The sequence below is a fragment of the Cucumis melo genome, chromosome 12, assembly GCF_025177605.1.
Source record: "Cucumis melo cultivar AY chromosome 12, USDA_Cmelo_AY_1.0, whole genome shotgun sequence".
In the NCBI taxonomy this organism is placed as follows: Eukaryota; Viridiplantae; Streptophyta; class Magnoliopsida; order Cucurbitales; family Cucurbitaceae; genus Cucumis; species Cucumis melo.
This window is the reverse complement of record NC_066868.1, coordinates 1,555,294-1,577,554: the sequence shown is the minus strand read 5'-3', so window position 1 is coordinate 1,577,554 and position 22,261 is coordinate 1,555,294. Positions and strand designations below refer to the sequence as shown.

The window sequence follows — 22,261 nt, the reverse complement described above, 5'->3', positions numbered from 1 at the left end:
TACGGAGTAGCTTAATTCCATATGAACCTGAAAGGATCAAAGCTCACTTAATAACGTTAAAGCAACTGGAAAGGTGTGAAGCAACTCAACTAAGAAGGTGTAAAGAATTTGCAAAAGAGAGAGAAAAACATTCTTTTTTTCATATGAAACTTTGGATGGAGGACCCATCAAAATGCAATTCTTCCTTTAAGAAATATGCAAGATCGAGATGACGCATTTGAAAGAAGAAGAAGGAGGGATAGTCTACTCCATTCCCCTCAGCGGGCATTGGGATAAAAAGAAGATCTTTCGAAACCTCGTCCTCAACGACGGACCCATTTGCTTATTTATGATCCGGCTAGATGGAAGGCTCCCTGGATCACCCTATGAACAATTGAATGAGGCTTATAAGTTCAGAAGAAGAAGTTTGGAGGAAAAATCAGACAAAATGGACCTGTCCTCTCTAGCTTAATTAAATTCTTTGCTACTTCGATCATTCTTTGAGCATATGGATCAAATCTGTGGTATGATTAAGTCCTTCGTCTTCACACTCCTAACTATGGGGTTTGATGCCTCAATGAACAAGGGAGGAAATGCCTTGACCAGGAAGTTTAGGATCGAAAGTTTAAGAAGAAGTTGTTGCCTTTCTTACAGGATTTCTTTCATATCGTGATATAGATCTCAGGCTTAGGCTAAATTAAAAAGAAAAGGTTTATGTCCCAATTATCTGTTATTTTTTTAGGAATTCCATCCACTTAACTTGAGAGTTTTTTTATTCCAATGCACTCCTCTAAAATTCTTTGAGCCTCTCAAATCGGGAAAGCCTGATCCTTCCCTTCTACCCACATTCAAAGGTTTAGCCATCATGTCGTCATGGCACTTCGGGGAGAATTGAAAGGTCAGGTCACACCTCTTACAGAAGTTCTTTTTCGCCCCTTTCTGCTATCTCTATTGCCTCTTTCTGCCTTGACTATTGCCCAACCAAGGAAAATAGTCAAGGCATAATGAACGAAAGGACTAGAATACGACCTAGATCTACTGTATGTAGCAGTTCTAATTGAGTCTAAAGTAAATGAGTGAAAAAGAAAAAGAAAGCTCCTAATGAATTGATCTTTGATTGGTAGTTTTTTGAAACAGCTCTTGCTCTTCTTACAGAGGCTTTAAGCTTCTGATTTGGCTTCTGCCTTTACTTAGAGATGAGAATCATGAGCATGCTACAGAGGCTAGATCAAACTTAAAGGCCTCTCGGATAAGGTGGTCAGTCAGATGAAAGAGATTTTTCGGAAGATGTAGTTGTAGCAGCTTTTTCTGTCGTTAAAGTCATTGACTAAAGCTTAAGGAAATAAGATAGTGAACTCAATTAATGATAATTCCAATCTCAACAATGTACAAAGATTCATTCTCCCTTCCAGTCGTTCACCCTACGTCACTTCAAGATCCGCTACCACTCTATGGGCTTCTTAAATAACCTTAAAAGAATGACTTTACGGCTCTAAAGGACCTCAATGAACAAGGGGATGAGTTCTTAAATATCCGAGTATTCTACTCAAAAGTAAAAAAGGTTTGAATGTCAAGGCTCTACTGAAAGGAGAGAGGTAATGGAAGAAAGAAAAGAGACCAATGAACTAAGACTTGATTGAAAGGAGAGGAAAACCTAGCGAAGCGAAGCGCATTTCTCTAAGTAAATCAGAGAAAACGAGTCAAGACTCTTAATGGAGGGAGCAAAGCACAAAGAAGAGGACTTCTAAGATAGGGGAGCGCCAAGGCGCGAAGTGACTGCTCACGTAGCTGTAAGGAGTGCAAATCGACAAAGGAGTCCTTCTCAAGACTTAAATCTTTTGCTTCTCATCTCAACAAGAGAAGAAAGATCATCTTTGTCAACTACTTTTGAATTATGAGATTTGAACACCTATTTAAAGGAAGAAAAAGCTAGAAGCGACTTAACATGAGGAACCCACTCTAAAGTCAGGAGAACTGAAAGCTAATCGACTGATCGATGTTGTTGGTAGGATCAAGGCTCAAAGAATTTGAGAAGAAGGGATCGACTGAAAAGAGAGGCAAAGGATTTGTTTTCATAGAAAGGAATCAAATAGAATAAATAAGGGTTCATCCGAAGGACTCAGAAATCCATATTAACATTAAGACCTCATAATCTCTGATTTATGATAGTCCTTGAAATTCAAACCTTTTTGCTTTGTCCCGCTTTGTCTTTCACTTGAAATTCATGTATAGGGCTTCCTTTCATAGTCAACCGCCTCAATGAACATGAGTATGTGGAATTTGGAGTGGTCTCATTGATAAGGACATGCTACATATTATCCTTCGGATACAAAGGTTAGGACTTTGAAAGCGGAGGCTCAAAGAATTTGAGACGAGACTGAAAGGATTAAAGAATTTGAGAAAAATTTGAAAGCGAAGTCTTTATCCCTTATCCTTAGAAGGACCTCTTGATTAGAAAGAACCATTAGATTTAGATGAATATAAGGAAGAAAGAAAGCCATTAAAAACCTATGCACTACAACAATAAAAGGATCAATGAACGAAGGCTTTTAGTGGTCCTTTTGACTAGTTTTTTAGTGGAATAAATAAGGACTGAGGCTTGACTGAAAGGCAAGGATCAAATAATTTGAGAAAGGCGAGGAGTTGAAGGGTTCAAAGAATATTGAAGAACAAAGGCTAAAAAAGAAAGAGGAGGCTCTCGATTGAATCAATGAACAAAGTCAAAGAATTTTCGAAGCTCATTGGATAAAGAGAGAGTGGAATATACTCCTTCGGAGGGGTCCAGGTGACTTGTTCATTCCACTAATATGATAAGGAGGCCGAATGAATATGAGTTCCTTCGTCATTCCACTAGAAAAATCATGAATTCCACTCAAAAGACTCTGAAGGGGCAGATAATTTGAGAAAGGAAAGGCTCCGTAGGAGTTGAAAGCGAATTCCTTCCTTATCCAATTAGAAGGAGCACATTAATGAAATAACTCAACACAAAACAATAGGGTGTGAAGCAGCTCAACTTAGAAGGAGATGATCAAATGAGAAGAATTTGAAAGCAAATCGCTTATCCCTTAGGATTAGGAGTGCAATGAAGGAAATCCATATTAACATTAGGCATTTGCAAATAAAGTCAAAAAATATTTCATAGAATATATATTAGCTTTCTTCACATTTTGAGTTCTAGCGCTTGAGCTTTCCACTCCTTCAGCAATCGAAGCAAAGAGCGAATACCTTGAAATAGAATGCAAGAAGAATACGAGATGAGAAAGAGCATAAAGTGCCCACCGATATCGTATCGGGCTTAGACCTTGGATGCCTCTGAATCTCCATTCTTCCTTTCTCTCCTTATTTAGTAGGTCAACTTGTACTCCTTCATAGTCGTTTCGCTTCGCCCTTCTCCTTCCTAACCTCAATCGAGTTATTTTATGACCTTACTCTACCTCTCATCCTATCTTTTCTTATGTGCCTTTTGCAGTCCTTGCTTCTTTTCAAGATCGAGTTTTTGTCTTCTACGATGGACTTCCCTCACATGATGAGCAACCGTTTTGGCTCTTGGATCCGTAGCATGAGTGAAGGCTGTTTGGAAGTTTGATCATTTCGTACTGAATTGATGGAATGCATGAAAAAAGATAGATGAACCCAAGATCATCTTGAGAATTCTTCTATCTCAATCTTAATTTGCACTTTGCTCTGTCTCGCTTCGCTTTGGAGCTCAGGAACTGAAACTTTCCTTTGCACTTGGACTCCTTATAGTCGAACATCAAAAGAGAAAGAAAGTCAGAAATATGAATTCTTCCATCAAGGCTCAAAGAATTTGAGAAGAAAGAGGACTTCAAACTGATCCTATTTTACCCTTTCATACTTTGCTCGCAAATAAAGAGAATAAGATATAATAAGAAATGGCTCGTTATAGTATAGAAAGAAATTGAACTTTCATAGACTGATATCCTTCAACTAGTAATACGATTATATGGCGAATGATTTTCTTTGCTTTATTCTTTTTTACCTTTCTTTTTTATCTTTCATAGATTTATATTTCTCTTCTCTCCAGCGATTTTGGAATTTTTCCTCTTGCCTTCTTTTCCCTTTTCTAATTAATGGTGCTTTGGGTTACAAAAGAACCACCCAAATTATTCTTCTTCTTCAATCTCCCAACCGTGACTGTTTGCCCATTAAGAAAGACTAGGACAGATTGCTAAGGCACTGGTTAACTCTCGGTTAACTCCAAGAGAATAGATTTGATACCTACCAAACCGCCAATCTTAGGGGGAGTGCCCTGAAGCCCGAGAGAGGGGAAGAGGAGAACGAGTTTGGATTCTCTACTCTTTCTCAAGAAGTATAGAGCGAGGATAGATAGTACCCTTGGAGAAGACACCCATAAAAAAACTCCAGTCTCTAATGAGCGTAGAAAGTGAACTGGAAAATAGTATATAGAAAGAGCAGCCCGTCTTCTCCATCATTGCTACCTATCACGAGGATTGGGAATTAGACAATTTAGAATGAAAAATGAAATGAAAGCTCACTTAAGGCGATTCATTCAAGGCCTCCGACCCTCGTCAACGAAGATGACAGGATATTGCACTAAGGAAAAAAAAAGGATGATTATATTATCTATTATCATTTCCACAAGGAAATAAAGAAGTTGTCACACCCCCTCCCGGACTACCTGCTACCTTAGACCGAAAGATGGCGTGAAGCCGACGAACAACGTTTTTCTGTACCTGTATCTGTCGACTCTGCTTAAAACTTTCCATGTGATGAACTTGCCAATCTAGTATATAAACTATTGTACATGCCACAAAACACAGCGGATCCTAGGCTAGTCAAACACAGCTAGTCAAACACATACATGAAGTGTACCTCAAAATTTACCGATTTCACGAGTAAACCTAAAGACACCTTAATCAAAATATAACCAACAAAATTTACACAACTACAGCTCCTAAAGCTTATACAAACTGTGGAGTATCTATAACATACAAGGGTGTGAATACATCACAACACAACAGACTTTATGCCCAACCCAAAACACGTACTGGCAATCGATAATGAAGTTTTCGCAGACTAAGGCAGTCTATCAGGCATCGGGAAGTCGATCTCTACCTGGAAAATGGGTAAAACATTTTGGAAATGGTGAGCTATGAAGCTCAGTGAGTGACTCAGTTTAAAACTATGAATTTAAAGATAAGAGCACGTGAAAACTTTACACATATAAATCTGTTTATACAAGTCGTAAATGTAAATGTGTAATAGTAAGAATAGCTTCCTTAAATACTCAGCATGTTCATCATTGAAATCTAGCAAGGCATATCAAGTATATCGAAGCATTTTAACTAACATGACGAATCTACGTTGTGTAGGGTACACCTAGTACAACAACGTTTACAAGCACTACGATGTAGTGGGGCCCGCCCAGCACTCCCATCGTCTTTGTCGTAGTGGGGCCCGCCCAGCACTCACGACAGCATCGTTGTTACGGAGTACACTCAACGTCAACAACGAAATCTAACCAGTGTGCACACGGTAATCTCTAGCCTCAGGCTCAAGATCTCAGTCATGTAGTTAATGAAAATTTCATAAATCATCTTTAAATATTAAAACATGCCTGCTTATAAATTTTACACAAAGCTCGAACTTTACTCAGCTCTTTCGTGGAAAATTGTAGTTCTTAAAACAAAACTTCATACTAATTCATGCTTTGCTTAAAATATTGTGGTTTAAATACTTTCCAAACATTTAATATCTACGTGCTAGCATAAATTTCTTTAAGAAATCTAGTCTCCAAATGTATACTTGAAAATAGTCATGAAATTCAAATACTTTTCATGGCTTCGTAAATAAACATTTATCGCATTCAATCATAATAACAATTATGGAAAATATTTCAAAGTTGGTTTTGTCACTCACAGTCTTGGGCTAGATCCTTGGTCTATAAGCTCGGTTTAATTCTTCTCGGCCTGCCAACAACCCAACCGAGTATTAAAACCCTAAACATTCTGGTTTCCTAAAGATATACATAACATCTCGCACCAAAGATGACGCTCACGAAAACAAAGCTTAAGAAATAAAATCCTATTTCAACAATTCTCTAAAATTTCCAGATTTCTAACATAAACTTCAAAGGACTATAACTTTCTCAATACTTAACCAAAATGAGTGTTCTTTATATCAAACTCTTCATTTTGAGATGCTCTAAAACTTACCTGAAGACATATAAATCTGATTCCCCGTGCATAAACACATATAACCCTCAAAACAGAACCACTTCCAGAATCGCGCGCACACGACCTCTTTAACTTGTTCCTACAATTTAACCAATTTTTAGTCGTTTTTGGTTTACAATTTCTTCATGAAAGTTGTAGTAAATTGAATAAGCTTTCCAACCATACCAAATAGAGATTCTAACTCCACTGATACACTCTGAAATACAAGAAAAACCAGAGACCTCCTGATTTCGAGTGAAAACCAACTGCCCACCATCTGCGTAAAAAAGAAAAGAAGAAAAACGATTTTTTTCAATATTCTTTATACACAATCTTTTAGTTTTTTGTTACTGTAATTTAAATGTCTAACCAATTTTTTCAAGATTCTTTATACACCATCTGTTTAAAAAAGAAAAAAAGAAAGACGATACAATAAAAAAGAAATATATTTGGTTACCTAAATCTAAAAAAAGAAATATAGAAAAAATCGCATGAGTACAGACGAAGAAGAAGACGATAAAAAATCGCAGAGAAGAGAAAAAGATGGAAAGACAAATCTGAAATATTTTAAAAATAGCAAAATTTATGGATTTTGTTACACGGGCCGTAAATATTTCAGTAGTTTGTTATATTTAGGAAAGTTTCCCTAAGTTCTATTATCATAATTGTTTTTTCTATTTATGCACGTGCCCTTTATTAAAAGTATGACATTAAGATAATTAAGATTAAAATAGGAGTCTTTTCAAAAATATAACAAAGTGCCAAAGTATTTAGCCTGTATAGACAATTCCGAAAACGAAAAAGCTCACAAGCCCACCATGTAAAATACCAAAAATGTCTCATCAACCACGTTGTCAACAACGCGTGCATAATATATTGGCTACACAATCGTTTAGATTTGACTATTGTTTGGTACATTATCATTTAGATATGGCTATAATTTATTTTTTTAACTCTATCGTTTAATTTTATTACATGATCGTTTAAATTTGGTTACACGATCGTTTAGATTTTATTGTTTAGATTTGGGTCAATCTAAACGTTTTTTTTTTTCAAAATTTGGTACACGATCGTTTAGATTTGTCTACACAATAATTTATTTTTTTTACACAATCGTTTCCAATCTAATTGATTTTTTTTTAAAATTCTTTATACATGATCTTTTAGATTTTGCTATTTTTTGTATACGGTATAACCAAATTTGAACAACGTAAAATAAGAAAATGAAAAGAAGAAAGACGATGGAAAAAATTGCAGTGAAAAAGAAAAGGAAAATAAGAAAGACGATGGAAAGATTAAACGACGTAAAAAAAGAATCGAAAAAGAAGAAAGATAATGGAAAGAAATCGCAGCAGCAAAAAAGAAGAGAAAAAGAAGAAAAACGATGAAAGAAATCGCAGCGAGGAGGAAAACGATGAAAGAAATCGCGAGGAAGAGAAAAAAGACGGGAGAGCAAACCTGGAATATTTAAAAAATGACTAATTTTATGAATTTTATTACGGAAAACTTATATACATGTAACAAAATAGCAAAGTATTTACAGCCCGTATAACAAAGCTCATAAAGTTAGTCATTTTTTAAATATTTGAGGTTTGCCCTTCCATCTTTTTCTCTTCCTCGCAATGAAATTGTCTTCTTCCTCTTGTGATTTCTTTCATATTATTCCTTCTGTGATTTCTTTCATCGTCTTTCTTCTTTTCTTCTCTTTTTTTTCTGCGATTTCTTTCTATAATCTTTCTTATTTTTCAATTCTTTTTTACATCGTTAAATCTTTCTATCGTCTTTCTTCTTTTCTGATTTTTCGATTTCTTTCAATGTCTTTTCTTCTTTTTTGATTCTTTTTTACATCGTTTAATATTTTCTTCATCTTTTTTCTTTTCTTTTTTACGTCGTTTAATCTTTCTATTGTTTTCCTTCTTTTCCTTTTTTTTCCGCTGTGATTTCTTTCCATTATCTTTCTTCTTTTCCTCTTCCTTTTCTACGTCGTTTGAATTTGGATAACCAAATCTAAATCTAAACGACTGTATAAAAAAAATAGCAAATCGAAAAAATCGTGTATAAAAAATCTTGAAAAAAATCATTCAGATTGAAGTAGTCAAATGTAAACGATCGTGTAAAAAAATAAACCATCGGTAGACAAATCTAAATGATCGTATACTAAAAGAATTAAAAGAATCATTTAATCAAATCTAAACGATCGTGTAATCTAAACGATCATATAAAAAAATAAACAATCATGTGGTAAAAGAATTTTAAAAAATCGTTTAGCCAAATCTAAACGATCGTGTACCAATATTTGAAATAAAAAAATCGGGACTCAAATCTAAACAATCGTCTAACCAAATTTAAATGTAACCAAATTAAACGATCGTGTAACAAAATTAAATGATATAATTGAAAAAATAAAATGTAATAATATCTAAACGATCGTATACCAAACAACAGCCAAATCCTAATCTAAACGATCGTGTAACCAAATTTAAACGTAACTAAATTAAACGATCGTGTAACAAAATTAAACGATATAATTGAAAAATAAATTGTAGTCATATCTAAGCAATCGTATACCAAACAATAGCCAAATTTAAACGATCGCAAATATATTACGCGCCTTGTTGACTCCGTAGTTAAGGGGATATCTTTGGTATTTCATACGGTGGACCTCCGAGCTTTTTTTATTTTCGAAATTGTTCTAGTGTAAATACTCTACGGCTTTTTTATATTTTTTAAAAGACCCATTCTATTATTGTTTTGTTACATTTATGATAATTATTAGTTTTTAATTTCGCGGAAGGTGGGGTTTAGAAGTGGTTTTAGACTCTTAAACCCTTCAAATCTATCTTAATTTCCCAATTTTCTTCCCGTGCGAAGAGAAAAGCAATGGCAAAGAGAATCTAATTGCAAATCAGTTTCTTCACTTTCTCCTCCGCCTACTTCAACAACAATAACCGAAAAGTGGAATCAGATTCTTCAATATTTACAAGTTTGCTGTTGTTGATATGAACTGTAAGCTCTTCATCGCGCTGATTTTTACTTTTATTTTGATCATTTTGATTATTCGTGAATTTTTGCCGGATATAATGGTGATATTGTACTGTAATCTTGCGCAGACAGTTAGATTCATATTGAACGAGGTATCGCTCTGCACAAATCAATTTGTGAAGTTTGCGTTGAGAAAATCTCAATGATTCGAAAACGGTTCCAAGAGGCTAAAACAGGTAATCCATGAATTGTGTATCTCGTTTTTTTTTTTTTTCATTTTTGGCTTTGATTTATGAACTTGCCTACGTACTGTTTGATAAAATGATTAAAAGTAATCTGTGTGTTTTAATATTCGGTTTTCTTGGAATTGGAACTCAGGTATGCAACTGATGAATTCGATGAGAGTTGAGAGGTTCTTGAGGAAAGTTGGATTGGGTAGAGAGGATCGTTACTTCTGGAAGCAAATTGGAAAGGCTCTGTTGTGTACGTATACTGTGATAGGCGCTGCATGGCTTTACAACGAAACATCACCATTTGGTTGGTGGACGCTGAAGCCACGGTCTAAGGCAGAGAAAGATCTGGCTCACCTCTATGAACGGCGGGAGTTTCCATATCCAGGTTTTTTACTGTGCCCCCAAAAAGTTGAAGTTCATTATCATATGAAATTGAGAAGTTTCATGACATTCATTGCTAGATGAAACAATTAGGGAAAATTGTAAAAACCCAAGTTGAGCTTGAGGGTTGTTTGTTTGTTTTTCCGAAAGCATACTTGCACATTACATAATAGAAATGCTTGGAGGGCCTACAACCTGGGATCTCCCCATGAAGAATGGGAGAAAGCCAGCTTGGAGATTCAACCTCCTAGATACCCTGCCAAGCATTAGACATACCCCAAAATTATGGGCAGCCAAATTGGCAGATCTAGGGATAAATTAAACTCCCGAGTCCTGAATGATTGTTGTTTGTTACTATCTTCAAAACGATGGGCAGACCAATTTGCTGAAGTATGGGCAGCCAAATTGGTAGACCTAGGGAACTCCCATGAGGGTTGGTTGTTTCAATCTTCAAAACTTGTAATTTTGAGTAATTGATTCAATAGTTATATGAAATTGTTGCAATTAAACTTTGGTCTGTTGATGGTTGGGTCTTGGTAGAGTTTATAAACTCTCATTTTTTGATTGTGTTAGACCTCCAATATTATTCCAGTACAGCAGAAAGAATAAAAGAAAGAATGAGAAAGCAGGGGCACCCTTGTAATTAAATAAACACTAGCAAGTAAGTTGTTACTAAAAGTTGTTAGAGATAGTTGAGTAGTTAGAAGGGAAGCTGTTAGAGGTAGTTGAGTAGTTAGAAGGAGAGAGTTTAAAAAGGGGCTAGGCGGGAGATGGAAAGTCAGTCTTGTAGAAAGAAGTTTAGTCTTGACTTTCTTGAGCGGAGGAAGCAAGAGAGATTGTGATTTGTAATTGAATTGAGATCTCCTCAATTCACTCATATTGCAGAGAATTACTAATAAAGATTACTGGAATTTCATATTGAAATTCAGTTCCTATCAGATTGATTGTAGGCTTAACTTGAACGGTCTTTGACGAAAGCTCAATGTATAGAGTTGTGAAAAAAAATGTTCAATTGCAATGAGTTCATAAGGTGATTGTTTAAATTAAAAGTTTGAGGGTGTGAATGTCATAACTAGTTAAGGCTATTGGTTAAATTTAATTTTGGAACACTTTGAATATATTATTTGACGCTCCAAATAGCCAAGCATAGAAACCTAAGTTTTATAGAGTTATTATTCTGTTTAAATTTTGCCCTTTATTGTTTGGCCTATTCTGTTTAGGACTTAAAAGAAGTGTCATGTATAAAATCTCCAACCCTTAACTGCATTTATCTCCGTGTTCTTTGCTTTGTTTTCCTCAAGATAATAAAACAAATAACATACCACTCATGAACCATGTCACTCTATCTGTTTTCTATCCTTTACTTGTCTTTTGTTTTTGTTATAACAATGAGTTTGATATTTGTGATATGTTTGTCAACGAAGGTGATGAAGAAGCTATGGAGGACTTCATTGTCAAGGGCGGAATGATTGGAACTGCCATCGGTCCAAAGGGAATCCTTGATTTTGATAAGGATTCTTACAATTATCAGAAAGAACTACAGAATGCGAAGCTCGAGCAAGAGGCCCAGAAGCTGTGGTTCAGGATGAGGAACGAGGTTATTTCAGAGCTTCAGGAGAAGGGCTATGATGTCGAGTGAGGTAACTCTTGAATGCAAGCATGGAAAATTATGATTGCCTAATTTGTGCATGTGTTATTGTCGAGAAACTTCTGATATAGCCATCTGCTTGAATCCTACACGTTTGATACATTTGCAGTCTATTTCATGTACAAATTACTTTGTATGACCCATAAAGGTATCGATTAAGTTAATTTCAATCATCTCAAATTCGCTTCCAAGTAAACGTACCTTAAGAAATTTGTAGTTTAAATGTATGTTCTTCTCCCTTGTAATACAAAATAGTCATACTTTTGAAAACTCTTACCATTATGGACCAAATAAGCAGGAAATTAAACATTAATTTAAATTTGTTTTGGTACTTGTACGTTGAGATTAATTGTATTTTAATTTTATTAGTTTAAATATACATTTTAGCTTATATTTTCGATAAATTTTAAAAGTAATCTCAACAGTATCATTAATTTTCATCTAAAATTATAATTTTTTTAATGTCACAATGCTAAGGCTTACCAAAGTTTGGGAGAAGAAAATAACAAAGACTGAAGTTCTATTACTGTCTTTATTATTTTGGTTGAAATGTTATTTTTGGTTGTATTCAATTTGAGTGGTTATACTTTTAATTGTGTACTTACACAAATCTTGAATTTAGGGCTTCCAAAGCTATCTTCTAAAAAACTTGCTGTATTAATTTTCATTCAACAAAAGATATTAGGGAATATATTTTCACAAAAGTGCTAATTGAGGTGAATTTTTTCTCTTACTTTTATCTGATAAAAAATCAACAAAATTAGTTTCAAAGACTAATTTTAAATTTTTTTATTAGAGGACATTTGAAAATGCACGGATAAAAATTCAAAATATGTATCGAGGAGACAATAATCAAATATATGTCAATTTTAAAAAGATTTTTAAAAAATTGCTGCTATATATATTAATATATATTAATATGAATATAATTATTATATTTGCATCTGCTATTTCATTTTGCAATTAACTTAAACTTTAACTATTATTTAAACCTTTAAATATGAGTAACCAATAATAACTTAAAAACAAATGGTTAAAGTTAGTAACATTTGAATGGTTATTGTCTTTTATCAAATCTCCAATAAATCAATGTTGTCAACTTTTATAGTTTTCTTTAAGTACGAATGGGACATAGGATTTGAACTTTAAAATATTGGAAATAAAATATTCAAATTAAAGAGAAAAAAAAAAAGAGAGAGAAATTTTTATGGATGGCAACAATATTAGAATTTTTTATAAAATATAAAAAAAAATTTAATTGATAATAAAAAAAATAGAAAACTTTTGTAAATGTGACACCTATGTAACAAAGGTAATAAATTAGCCATTTTTTAAATATTACATGTTATTCTTTCATCTTTCTTCTCTTCTTTACTATTCGTCTTTCTTCTTTCTTTTTTTCTTCAATTTATTTCCATCATCTTTCTTATTTTTCAGTTCTTTATTTACGCCGTTTAACCTTTTCATTGTTTTTCTTTTCTTTTTTTTTTCGCTTCATAAAATCTAAAAGATCGTGTGTATAAAGAATCTTAAAAAAGTAGGGTAAAAAAATCTAAAATTTAAAAGAATTGTGTACTAATTTTTTTTTAAAAAAAGTTATTTTAGATTTGGCTACGTTTAACCATATTTAAAGTCAATAAATTGTAGTCATATTTCAACGTTAGCAAATATATTACGTGGTTGACGGAACATTTTTGTTATTTTACTGTTTTTTTATATTTTTGAAAATATTCCTAAATTTACCGATTCGTAAATAATTTTAAATTGATGTTATATTCGGAAATGTGACATCAAGTAATCAAATGACTAAATATCTAATTTAGATACGACTTTCATTTCCCCAACGACACAAAATACAACCAACTACAAATGGCAGCCGTCAAGGTCAATATGATAGACCACACCATAGTAATATATACATTCCCTCTTACCCCTAGAAAATCCACTTTTTTACGGTATTTACCATATAAAGTTTGTAACATAACGGGGGTATTTTCGGTAATCAACGCAAATACTAATTGGAGTCCGTCCTCGCACTCTCAGTATCGGGGCCAGTCTCTCAGTCGTCGTCAGGTGATCAGTGGTTCCGTCTTTCGATCACTATGAACTCTACAATCGCTCTCGGCCGGCCGGTCCACTGCCGGCGGTTCTCCGGCGTCCCGAGCCCTAAGCCAATAATACCTGAACCGGCGAAATTCAAATTGCCTTCACGGTCTCTTCAATTAAGCAAGAGAAATTGTACCGGAAGCCTCTCGTCGGCGGGATATCTCCCCGTTCTTGGACTTCGGAATGGTTCGTCTTGGGTTTCTGGATTCGTTATTCCATCACGAATTGGAGTTTCCTCCAACGATGCTCAGTTCGGTTCGTTTGCTGAGGATAAGGATATCGAGTCGCCGAGTTTCTTCGAGTTTATCACGTCTGAGAGGGTTAAGGTAGTGGCCATGCTTGCTTTGGCTCTCGCGCTTTGTAACGCTGATCGTGTTGTTATGTCTGTGGCAATTGTTCCGTTGTCTTTATCCAATGGCTGGAGTCGATCTTTCGCCGGCATAGTTCAGGTAGCTATTTTCCTCGTTAATTGCTTTTGCTGATTTGCGGTTTTTTTTCTTCATCTGTATTTCGTTGCTGCAAGTTAGTTCAATTAAGTTACGTAATTGAAAGAAACAGCCACTGTTTTGCACATTTCTCCTTCTATTTATGATTCAGAATCGAAGGAAATAACATTTTATTGCGCATTTGTCCATCTACTATTCTTCTTGGTATTATAACCAATGGAAATTTCTCAGCCGTCGCTAATAAACCATTCGGTGATTGACCGTTTACGCTTATTGATTTCATTCCCAGTAAATACGAGATTTTGTTATCTGTAGATTAGACTCCAGTTTGCTCTATTAGGAATATAGACGTCAGGTATATTCTTAGAATTACAAGTATATGATTAAAGCAGTGTTATCGCCTTCAATTTTTAACGATTGGGCTTTATGCAGTCATCGTTCCTTTGGGGTTATTTTGCTTCACCAATAGCTGGTGGGGCGCTGGTGGACTACTACGGTGGTAAGATGGTCATGGGCTGGGGGGTGGCTTTGTGGTCACTGGCTACACTTTTGACTCCTTGGGCAGCGGAAACTTCGTTATGGGCACTTCTTGCCATGCGTGCTTTGCTCGGCATTGCTGAAGGCGTAGCCCTTCCTTGCATGAACAACATGGTTGCCAGGTTATAATGATTTTGAACTTTCTGCTTACTTTGAACCAACATGGATTTTATGCCAGCAATGAGTTAAAGTATCAGCCTTCTCATTTGTAATTTAAGATGATCAAAAACCAAATTATGGTTTAAACTCTTAACTTTCTTGTGTAGATGGTTTCCTCCAACAGAACGAGCCAGGGCTGTTGGTATAGCAATGGCTGGATTTCAGTTAGGAAGTGCAATAGGACTCGTACTCTCTCCAATCCTAATGTCTCAAGCTGGTATATTTGGACCATTTGTCATCTTTGGGTTGTCAGGGTTTTTATGGGTTTTGGTATGGTTATCTGCAATATCTAGTACTCCCGATCGGAATCTTCAGATATCCAAATACGAATTGGAATATGTACTGAATAAGAGGCAACAACCTTCGGTGGTGGAGAATGTACCCAAGAAAACTGTGATTCCTCCTTTCAAGCGGCTACTTTCTAGAATGCCAACATGGTCTCTTATCATTGCAAATGCTATGCATAGTTGGGTACTGCTCAAACTCATTTCCTTCCATTTAATACCCTGGATCCTGTCTGGTGTGCTTCCGTATTGAAAATGTTGACTGATCTAGTAGCCAACTTTTTCTGTGGCTTGTACATGACAGAGATGGATAAATCCAACTTAGCTATAAGAGATGCTTCATTAGTTTTCTGTTATTTTTATTTTAGTAATATATATTAACACACACTCATACCTCATGGGAGTAAACTTACGCTACCTCCCCTTACACTTTATGATCTTCATATAATTTCACTGTGTATTGCAAATGGAATGTTTATCTCTATTGGGAAAAGTAACTTATGTGCTACTTTTACTTTAATGTCATTTGTTTTCCTGCAGGGGTTCTTCGTAATCCTTTCATGGATGCCTATCTACTTCAACACAGTGAAGAACCCTTAACTCAGTACTTGTTTATAATGTCTCTGTGTATCAAATTCTCTGTGAATTTCTTGAATGATCGGTGTTTTACTATTACAGGTGTATCACGTTGATCTCAGACAAGCAGCGTGGTTTAGTGCTGTTCCATGGGCTGTAATGGCACTGATGGGATATGTTGGTGGATTGTGGTCAGACGGGTTAATAAAAAGTGGTACCTCCGTTACTTTGACTCGAAAGATTATGCAGGTAAACATTCCCTACTTTTCTATACAAGTAACTTTATTTAAATTCTAACCTAGCAATCTGCCAGGAAAAAATGTAAAAAAGGAATAAGAGTTTCAGCTAAAAGTGAGATATTTGTGGAAAATTGGGATGGTCTATGCAAGAAGCAAGTTGCTTTGGCTTCCTAGGAAATTTAGAGCTTTATATTGTTTCTATATTTTTGTTGCTCTCTATTTAGGATGCTTGATACCTATTAGAGTCTTGGGTGCATTGGGATAGCTACGTCTTGTCATTTTGTAATGTCATTTTGTCGCAAATTATCGCCACTCCTTCTAACTGTAATTTTCTCAATAAGTTCAATTACCTAGACGCAAAATAGGACTCTAGACTTGTCACATATATAAACCAGGATTTAATGGTTCCGTTCCCTTTCTTGATTAGCAGAAGACCTGAAGCTAACAGATTTATTCTACCTTTCTTGTGATCCAAATAAGTTTGTTTTAAAACATTATAAACGGGAGACTTACGAATCTGAAAACAGACTTTACTACACAAAATTTGGCTTGATAAAATATCGTTTTCCGTCCAGCATGAAAATTTGCTGGTTAGGTTTTGGAATATTGGATGTTAGTGTTTATTTTAGTTGGTTACCAAAAAAAATCACTTATTATTTACAGTTGTGATTCAACTCGGGAAGAATGGAAAGTATGGAAACTAAAAAACAATACTGTCTAGTAGCACCTTCTCTTCCATTTGTCCTCAATTACCTTGCTACTAATATTTCATCTATTCATGCCTTTTCCCTATGCCAGTCGATAGGTTTCATTGGCCCTGGGATTGCTCTGATTGGCCTCACTTCAGCCAGAAGTGCATCACTTGCATCCGCATGGCTGACTTTGGCAGTTGGGTTGAAATCTTTCAGCCACTCAGGTTTCCTCGTGAACCTCCAGGTTGGCAACCTGACCCTGGACAATCATAATTTATGAGATTTCTAATTAACCTACAATTTCTAAATAAACTTTTCATCCATTCTCTGCTTCACAGGAGATCGCTCCACAATACTCCGGCGTGCTTCACGGTATGTTGTTAGAACTAACTTCTGTAGTTTATAATCTATTAACAAATAATTTCTTCATTGAATCAAAATCTTAGTTTAGCTCATTTCATTGCCAAATTGTATTTCAGGCATGTCCAACACCGCCGGGACGCTTGCTGCTATTGTGGGAACAGTTGGGGTTGGTTTCTTTGTGGAAATCGTGGGCTCTTTTCAAGGATTTCTGTTGTTAACCTCTGCCCTGTATTTCACTGCTGCGCTTTTCTACATCATATTCTCTACCGGCAAAAGGGTAGATTTTGAAGAAACTGGTTAGTATACTGCACCAAGCTTGTTTCTTTTTTAGTTGAGGATTAGCCTTCAGGCTAGTGTCACAAAGTTTCTACGTGTATAGCTCATCTTTTCTTCTCGGACTATTATAAAATTTTTGTAGTCATAAACGAGCCAAGTCGAGTGGAGATTGTAAATTCTACCAGTGTTTTTATCTAGGATTATCTCCTTTGATTAAAGGAGCTTGGTTTTGTGAAAGATTGTTATAGATAAGATATTTTCCCAGTAGTGCAGAAAATAGCAGACAAGTTTGTAGCTGACTTTGATTTTATGAACTGACTCTGCCAAAGACAACTCTCGAGTCCCTACATTTGTTTAAGAATATACTAAATATTCAGTCATGTTGTATAAAATGGAGAAACCAAGCATACGTCTAAGCGTTCACAAGAGAACATGAAAGCGATACAGACAATCTAAATTAGGATCATCGAGTTGGAGTGTGCTTACTATCGATGCAACTACCCCAAACAAATAATATAATCATATACTAATTAAAATGACTATAAAATTAAATTTTCAAGTCCCAACTAATCAATTAAACTTTTCCCATTCTATCCTGAGTAATTACATAAATTAGTCCAATCAGCACACCAGTCCTAAGGAAAACCAAAACAGGCAGAGGCTGAACAAATGTTAGTACATGGTGGTCAAATTATTGCATGAATAGGAGAAATTTCCTAGTACTACACAATAGTATGAAAAAGTTCATACCACTCCCAAAGTTGAGATGAGGACTGTACTAGGTTAAAGGAAAACACAATTCCAATTGAGGCAAACCACAAATGTACGTTATCTTTTCATGTTCATATAAGAGATAAGGCACAACATCCAACCCAAATCGAGTTGGAAATCAAAATGACAAATTGAACCAAAACATTCACACCCCTCATTAACAAACTAACCCAACAGAATTAAAAGCAAACATCAGTTGAAAGCGTATAACATTCCCTGTTGACATTTCTTCGTTTCCCCTCGTAAGCCATGAAACCAGAAATAGATTATTCCACAACCCACCATTTCGTCTCAAACGTGAAGGCATCTAAGACAAGGGGAATAGTTGTTTACATCTGCAGCTGATTGATTCGCATTAAAAGCTCCAAACGTACATCACCATGAGAATGTAGCAGAGGGGAAGCAGTTCAGTAAATCAAGCCGGACTAACAGATCTTGAAGTTACACTTTGACTTCTTGATCGACTCCTACTAGAATATCCTCTCTTACGTGTGCTCTCGTGTCGTCTTGGGGTATGGCTGCAAGAGCGACTCCTTAAGCTTCTGCCTCGTTCAGGAGAAATACTGGATGAATAGACACTACTTCCTGATCTCCTGCTTCGTTCAGGGGAAATACTACGTGAATAACTTCTCCTCGATTCCCGGGAGGGGCTATGAGAGTAGTTTCTCAACGTTCTTCTCCTAGGCTCAGGAGAGTAACTTCGGGAGTAATGCCTGCCGTTCCTTGACTTTGGTGAAAGGCTCCGAGAAACTGACCTGTACCTGTGCCTTCTGTAGTAAGGATCAGGGGAATAGTAATCATAAGGTGAGTATGACCTGTCGCGGCTCCACCTCCTATACGGTGAGCTGGATCGAGAATATGACCTATGATGCCTATAGTAGTCTGGAGAATCATATCGTCGCCTATAGTATGGAGAATCATATCTTCGCCGGCTATAAGAGTATGATCTACGATGGTAAGGGGAACCATATGATCTACGATGTCCGTTGATGGAACGGGATCTACTCCTGCTACGGTCAGATGAATAATGAGTAGAGCGGCTAGAGCTTCTCCTATATGGAGAGTAGCTGGGAGAACGGCGAGATGAGTAGCTTCGCGACCTACGCCTCACTGTCAGAAGAATGATGAGGATTAGACAGAAATACAAAGATACTTCACAGCAATATACCAAACGTTGGATTTTAATCTCACCATGAACTGTTCTAAGTCCAAGATATCTACCAGGTGTTGGAGTTCTGCCTCTCCGCCTTCGAGCCTGTCCAACAATTAAAGATAAAAAGTGAGACCAACTACTCAAGCTTCCATCTAAGAAAAATACCAGAGCATGGGTGCAAGTCACGGTGTTGAGAGTCACAAAAGAAAAAAGAACCTAAAACACTTAAAGAACTCAACACATAATGCAATTGGCAGAAATAGAGAGAAATGCAGGGCATACAACCCCAATGTTCTGAGGCTTCTCATGTGTTTGTTTTGATTGTTTAGTTGTAGTTTGAGTTTGATGAAGAGCTGCTACACACAGCTAACCTGCTGCCAAAAAAACACTTGGCAAAAAAACTCAAATCTCTAACAACAAATCATCCAGATATACCATGAGGTTAAAGAACAAGACAACAGTAATGATAGGAAACATCCCGAGTCTAAGAAAAAATAATTAGTTCACTTTTTACCTTTTCCACAGTAATTATACGACCTTCAAGTACAGATCGATTCAGATATTTGATGCAATTTTCTGCCTCATCATTGCTAGACATGGTAATGAATCCAAATCCACGAGATTCTCTAGTCAATGGATCGGCCACAAGATGAACATCTAGAACCTGAAGTTAAAAACATCCATTCATGAACTGAGAATAGTCCACAAACTTAAATCACCAACACAAAAGACAAAACACATACATGGCCACTAAGAATAGCACACCAAGAAAAAAAGAAAGAAGGAATGCACAAAAAATGAGAGATCAGGAACGTACTGTCCCCTCAGCAGAAAAATGCTTCTCGAGTTCTCTTCTAGTTATTCTAGGTGACAACCCAGTGACATACAAATTGTTCCCGGGATTTTCAACATCACTTGATGGGCTCCTGAAAAACAAATTAAGAATCCACAAAATAAGAATATATGCATCATCGTATCATTTAGAGAAGGTGGGAAACCAAGCAAGCAAGTGGTTCCTGAGCAGGAAGTACCTTGAACGGCTTCTTGACCTCGACAGAGACCTTGAGACAGATCGTTTGAATGATGGGGAGCGGGAGTACCTAGACCTTCGGGAGTATGACATCTGCAACCAAACAAGAAAACACTAAATTCTACAGAGACTTACAAACGAAAAGCACAAGTGTCGCTGAAGACCATAATGTTAAGAGTACTATTAAGTGTGAATATCGTCTTGAACAGAACAGCGCAAGGAGCTGTCGTAAATAAAGAAAAGATCAACTTGCAAGTTAGGTTCCTATGGTTTGGGAAAAGTTAGTTCAGTCCTATTGTTTTAAAAAAGTTCGAATTTTGTCCGATTTGATAAAACTTCAAAAAGTAGTCCTTATTCGTTAATAAAAATTTCATAGATAATCCATACTGCTAGGAATATTTATGAGTGTTCTATCGAACTAAATTAGAATTAGAAACCAAATGGACTAAATTAGGACGATCTCCAAATGATACCAAATTAGCAATTTAACACAAAGATAATTAAAGATTCATGACTCCAATAAAAAGAAATATGGTTGACTTCAACTTCTCCGAACTGGTTCTAATTTAACAAGAAAATTTTCAAGTAAATTATAGAAACTACTCCATTAGCATCCCATAAATAGCTAATCATAGAGTAAACAAAACCTGCTCAATAACCAGAATATATTTCTTCCCATAAACATTACAGAGAGCGGAATCAAACGCGCATGTCGATCAGAACCCCGAACATATCATCTCAAACAACAAAAAGGGATGCAAATTTCGAACTTTATTCCCAGAAAATTAAAGAAAAACCCCCACTTTCATCATATCAATATGCACATGCACATCACAGAAAAAACAATCAAAGGAATAACCCGAAACCTAATTCTTGCTGTTCAAAAGCAGAATTGAATGCAAATCCAGATCAAACATTTCATCTCAAACAAAAAAAATGAAACACATAAATGGAACTTACCGTACAGATCAGCGAAGGCAAAACCCAAATCAGAGCTAAAGTAAGCGGAGCGTTCTTATCGATTTTCACTCAATCACGGATGCCTACAATGACAGACGCGTTAGATGAGATTTTTCGTACGAAAGCCAAAACCAATATATATATCCTCAAGACGAGAGAAGTTTCTAGAGCATCGGACACCAAATCACAATAGAATGCAATTTTAAATTTTTCGCTTCCGTATTCAACACGTGTCAGAGTGTCAGAGGGACTATTAATCCAACGGTATGGAAAATTGGAAAGAAGTCTGAGTTGGAACAATAGGCAAAATGTAAAATGGGATTATTTCTATAAAAATAGTGTTTCAAACAAATTAAAGATTTTTAGAAAAATAGAGTTATGGAGCGGAAAATTTTGCTATTTTTAGGCATGTTTGAGGATGGGAGTTGAGGAGAGGGAAGAGAATTATAAGCAATATTTAGTTTTATTTGGAGTTTAGGATTACGATCTAAAATAACAACAGCTCTTATTATTCTTCAATCTATTGTTATTATTCTTCGACCTTAATAGTTGGAAAATTCGTTGACCAACTTTCGAACGTAACCTCCAGCAAACTTCTGGCAACCAACTTCAGCGATCCTGATCGAACAACCTTGAAAAATTTTAATAAAAACATTTTTAGTGTATAACATAGCCAAAACTTGTATATACAAAATATTATTAAAAAAAAAGTTTTTAAATACATTTGTATTTTCTTTTTCGAATTTTTTTTTTATCAAAAGTGTTTAAATAAAAAGAAAATTGAAAAACATTTTTCTAAATCATTTCAAATAGTCTGTTATTATTTAAAATACATTTTCTCGTTATTCTAGTTTAATTATAATAATATTATTTAAAATACATTTTCTCGTTATTCTAGTTAGATTGTCTTTTAAAAATATATCTTTTACCTTTTTTCTTTTTGTTTGAAATTTTAGTAATATATATATAGTGTTATATATAGCAAATAAACTTTACATACATATTTCTTTATATGTGCGTGTATGCAAGTATGTATGTGTATATATATTTATATAATCAAGTATGTTTATTTAGACTATGTGCATAAAAATCTTTATAGAGTGTTTGGCGAGCTGGGTTGGGTGAGTAAAAAAGAAAAAAATAAACTTCTCTTTAGTTCACCGATAATTAAAGAGGTTTACTACCTCCTTATTCAAATCAACTCATATTTCTCACAAATATGCTAGTGTTTCTTACATTATTATCCGGG

General features: G+C 35.4%; 3 protein-coding genes across 4 annotated transcripts; 2 read left to right on the top strand and 1 right to left on the bottom strand.

Moving 5' to 3' along the window:
• Positions 1-8,917: 8,917 nt before the first annotated feature.
• On the top strand, positions 8,918-11,616 carry LOC103497102 (uncharacterized). 2 transcript variants are annotated; one of them, XM_008459185.3, is made up of 4 exons: positions 8,918-9,182; positions 9,287-9,394; positions 9,537-9,776; positions 11,197-11,616. In XM_008459185.3, exons 2-4 carry the CDS (start codon positions 9,361-9,363, stop codon positions 11,409-11,411), a joined length of 489 nt encoding a protein of 162 aa, XP_008457407.1. In that variant the 5' UTR covers positions 8,918-9,182; positions 9,287-9,360; the 3' UTR covers positions 11,412-11,616. The 2 variants fall into 2 exon arrangements, with proteins under 2 accessions (XP_008457407.1, XP_016902089.1); XM_017046600.2 differs by having other exon boundaries at positions 9,024-9,182; positions 9,291-9,394.
• A 1,825-nt stretch (positions 11,617-13,441) lies between these two features.
• Positions 13,442-17,431, top strand: LOC103497101 (probable anion transporter 4, chloroplastic). Its single transcript, XM_008459184.3, has 8 exons — positions 13,442-13,975; positions 14,405-14,631; positions 14,776-15,139; positions 15,493-15,537; positions 15,631-15,777; positions 16,566-16,703; positions 16,798-16,831; positions 16,939-17,431. The coding sequence occupies exons 1-8, from the start codon at positions 13,523-13,525 to the stop codon at positions 17,121-17,123; spliced, it is 1,593 nt and encodes a 530-aa protein (XP_008457406.2). The 5' UTR covers positions 13,442-13,522; the 3' UTR covers positions 17,124-17,431.
• Positions 17,432-17,881: 450 nt separating this feature from the next.
• On the bottom strand, positions 17,882-21,177 carry LOC103497100 (serine/arginine-rich splicing factor SR45a-like). Its single transcript, XM_008459183.3, has 6 exons — positions 21,013-21,177; positions 20,054-20,145; positions 19,840-19,948; positions 19,537-19,686; positions 19,061-19,124; positions 17,882-18,979 (listed from the first exon to the last, which is right to left on the bottom strand). Exons 2-6 carry the CDS (start codon positions 20,143-20,145, stop codon positions 18,285-18,287), a joined length of 1,110 nt encoding a protein of 369 aa, XP_008457405.2. The 5' UTR covers positions 21,013-21,177; the 3' UTR covers positions 17,882-18,284.
• Positions 21,178-22,261: the final 1,084 nt, after the last annotated feature.

Coding starts and splice junctions, on each gene's coding strand:
- LOC103497102 (XM_008459185.3), top strand. CDS start 9,361: ATGATTCGAAAACGGTTCCAAGAGGCTAAAACAG. Junction 9,395..9,536: donor GTTCCAAGAGGCTAAAACAG/GTAATCCATGAA, acceptor ATTGGAACTCAG/GTATGCAACTGATGAATTCG. Junction 9,777..11,196: donor GCGGGAGTTTCCATATCCAG/GTTTTTTACTGT, acceptor TTGTCAACGAAG/GTGATGAAGAAGCTATGGAG.
- LOC103497101 (XM_008459184.3), top strand. CDS start 13,523: ATGAACTCTACAATCGCTCTCGGCCGGCCGGTCCACTGCCGGCGGTTC. Junction 13,976..14,404: donor CTTTCGCCGGCATAGTTCAG/GTAGCTATTTTC, acceptor GGCTTTATGCAG/TCATCGTTCCTTTGGGGTTA. Junction 16,832..16,938: donor ATACTCCGGCGTGCTTCACG/GTATGTTGTTAG, acceptor ATTGTATTTCAG/GCATGTCCAACACCGCCGGG.
- LOC103497100 (XM_008459183.3), bottom strand. CDS start 20,145: ATGTCATACTCCCGAAGGTCTAGGTACTCCCGCTCCCCATCATTCAAA. Junction 19,949..20,053: donor AGGTCAAGAAGCCGTTCAAG/GTACTTCCTGCT, acceptor TTTGTTTTTCAG/GAGCCCATCAAGTGATGTTG. Junction 19,125..19,536: donor GTATAATTACTGTGGAAAAG/GTAAAAAGTGAA, acceptor ATTGTTGGACAG/GCTCGAAGGCGGAGAGGCAG.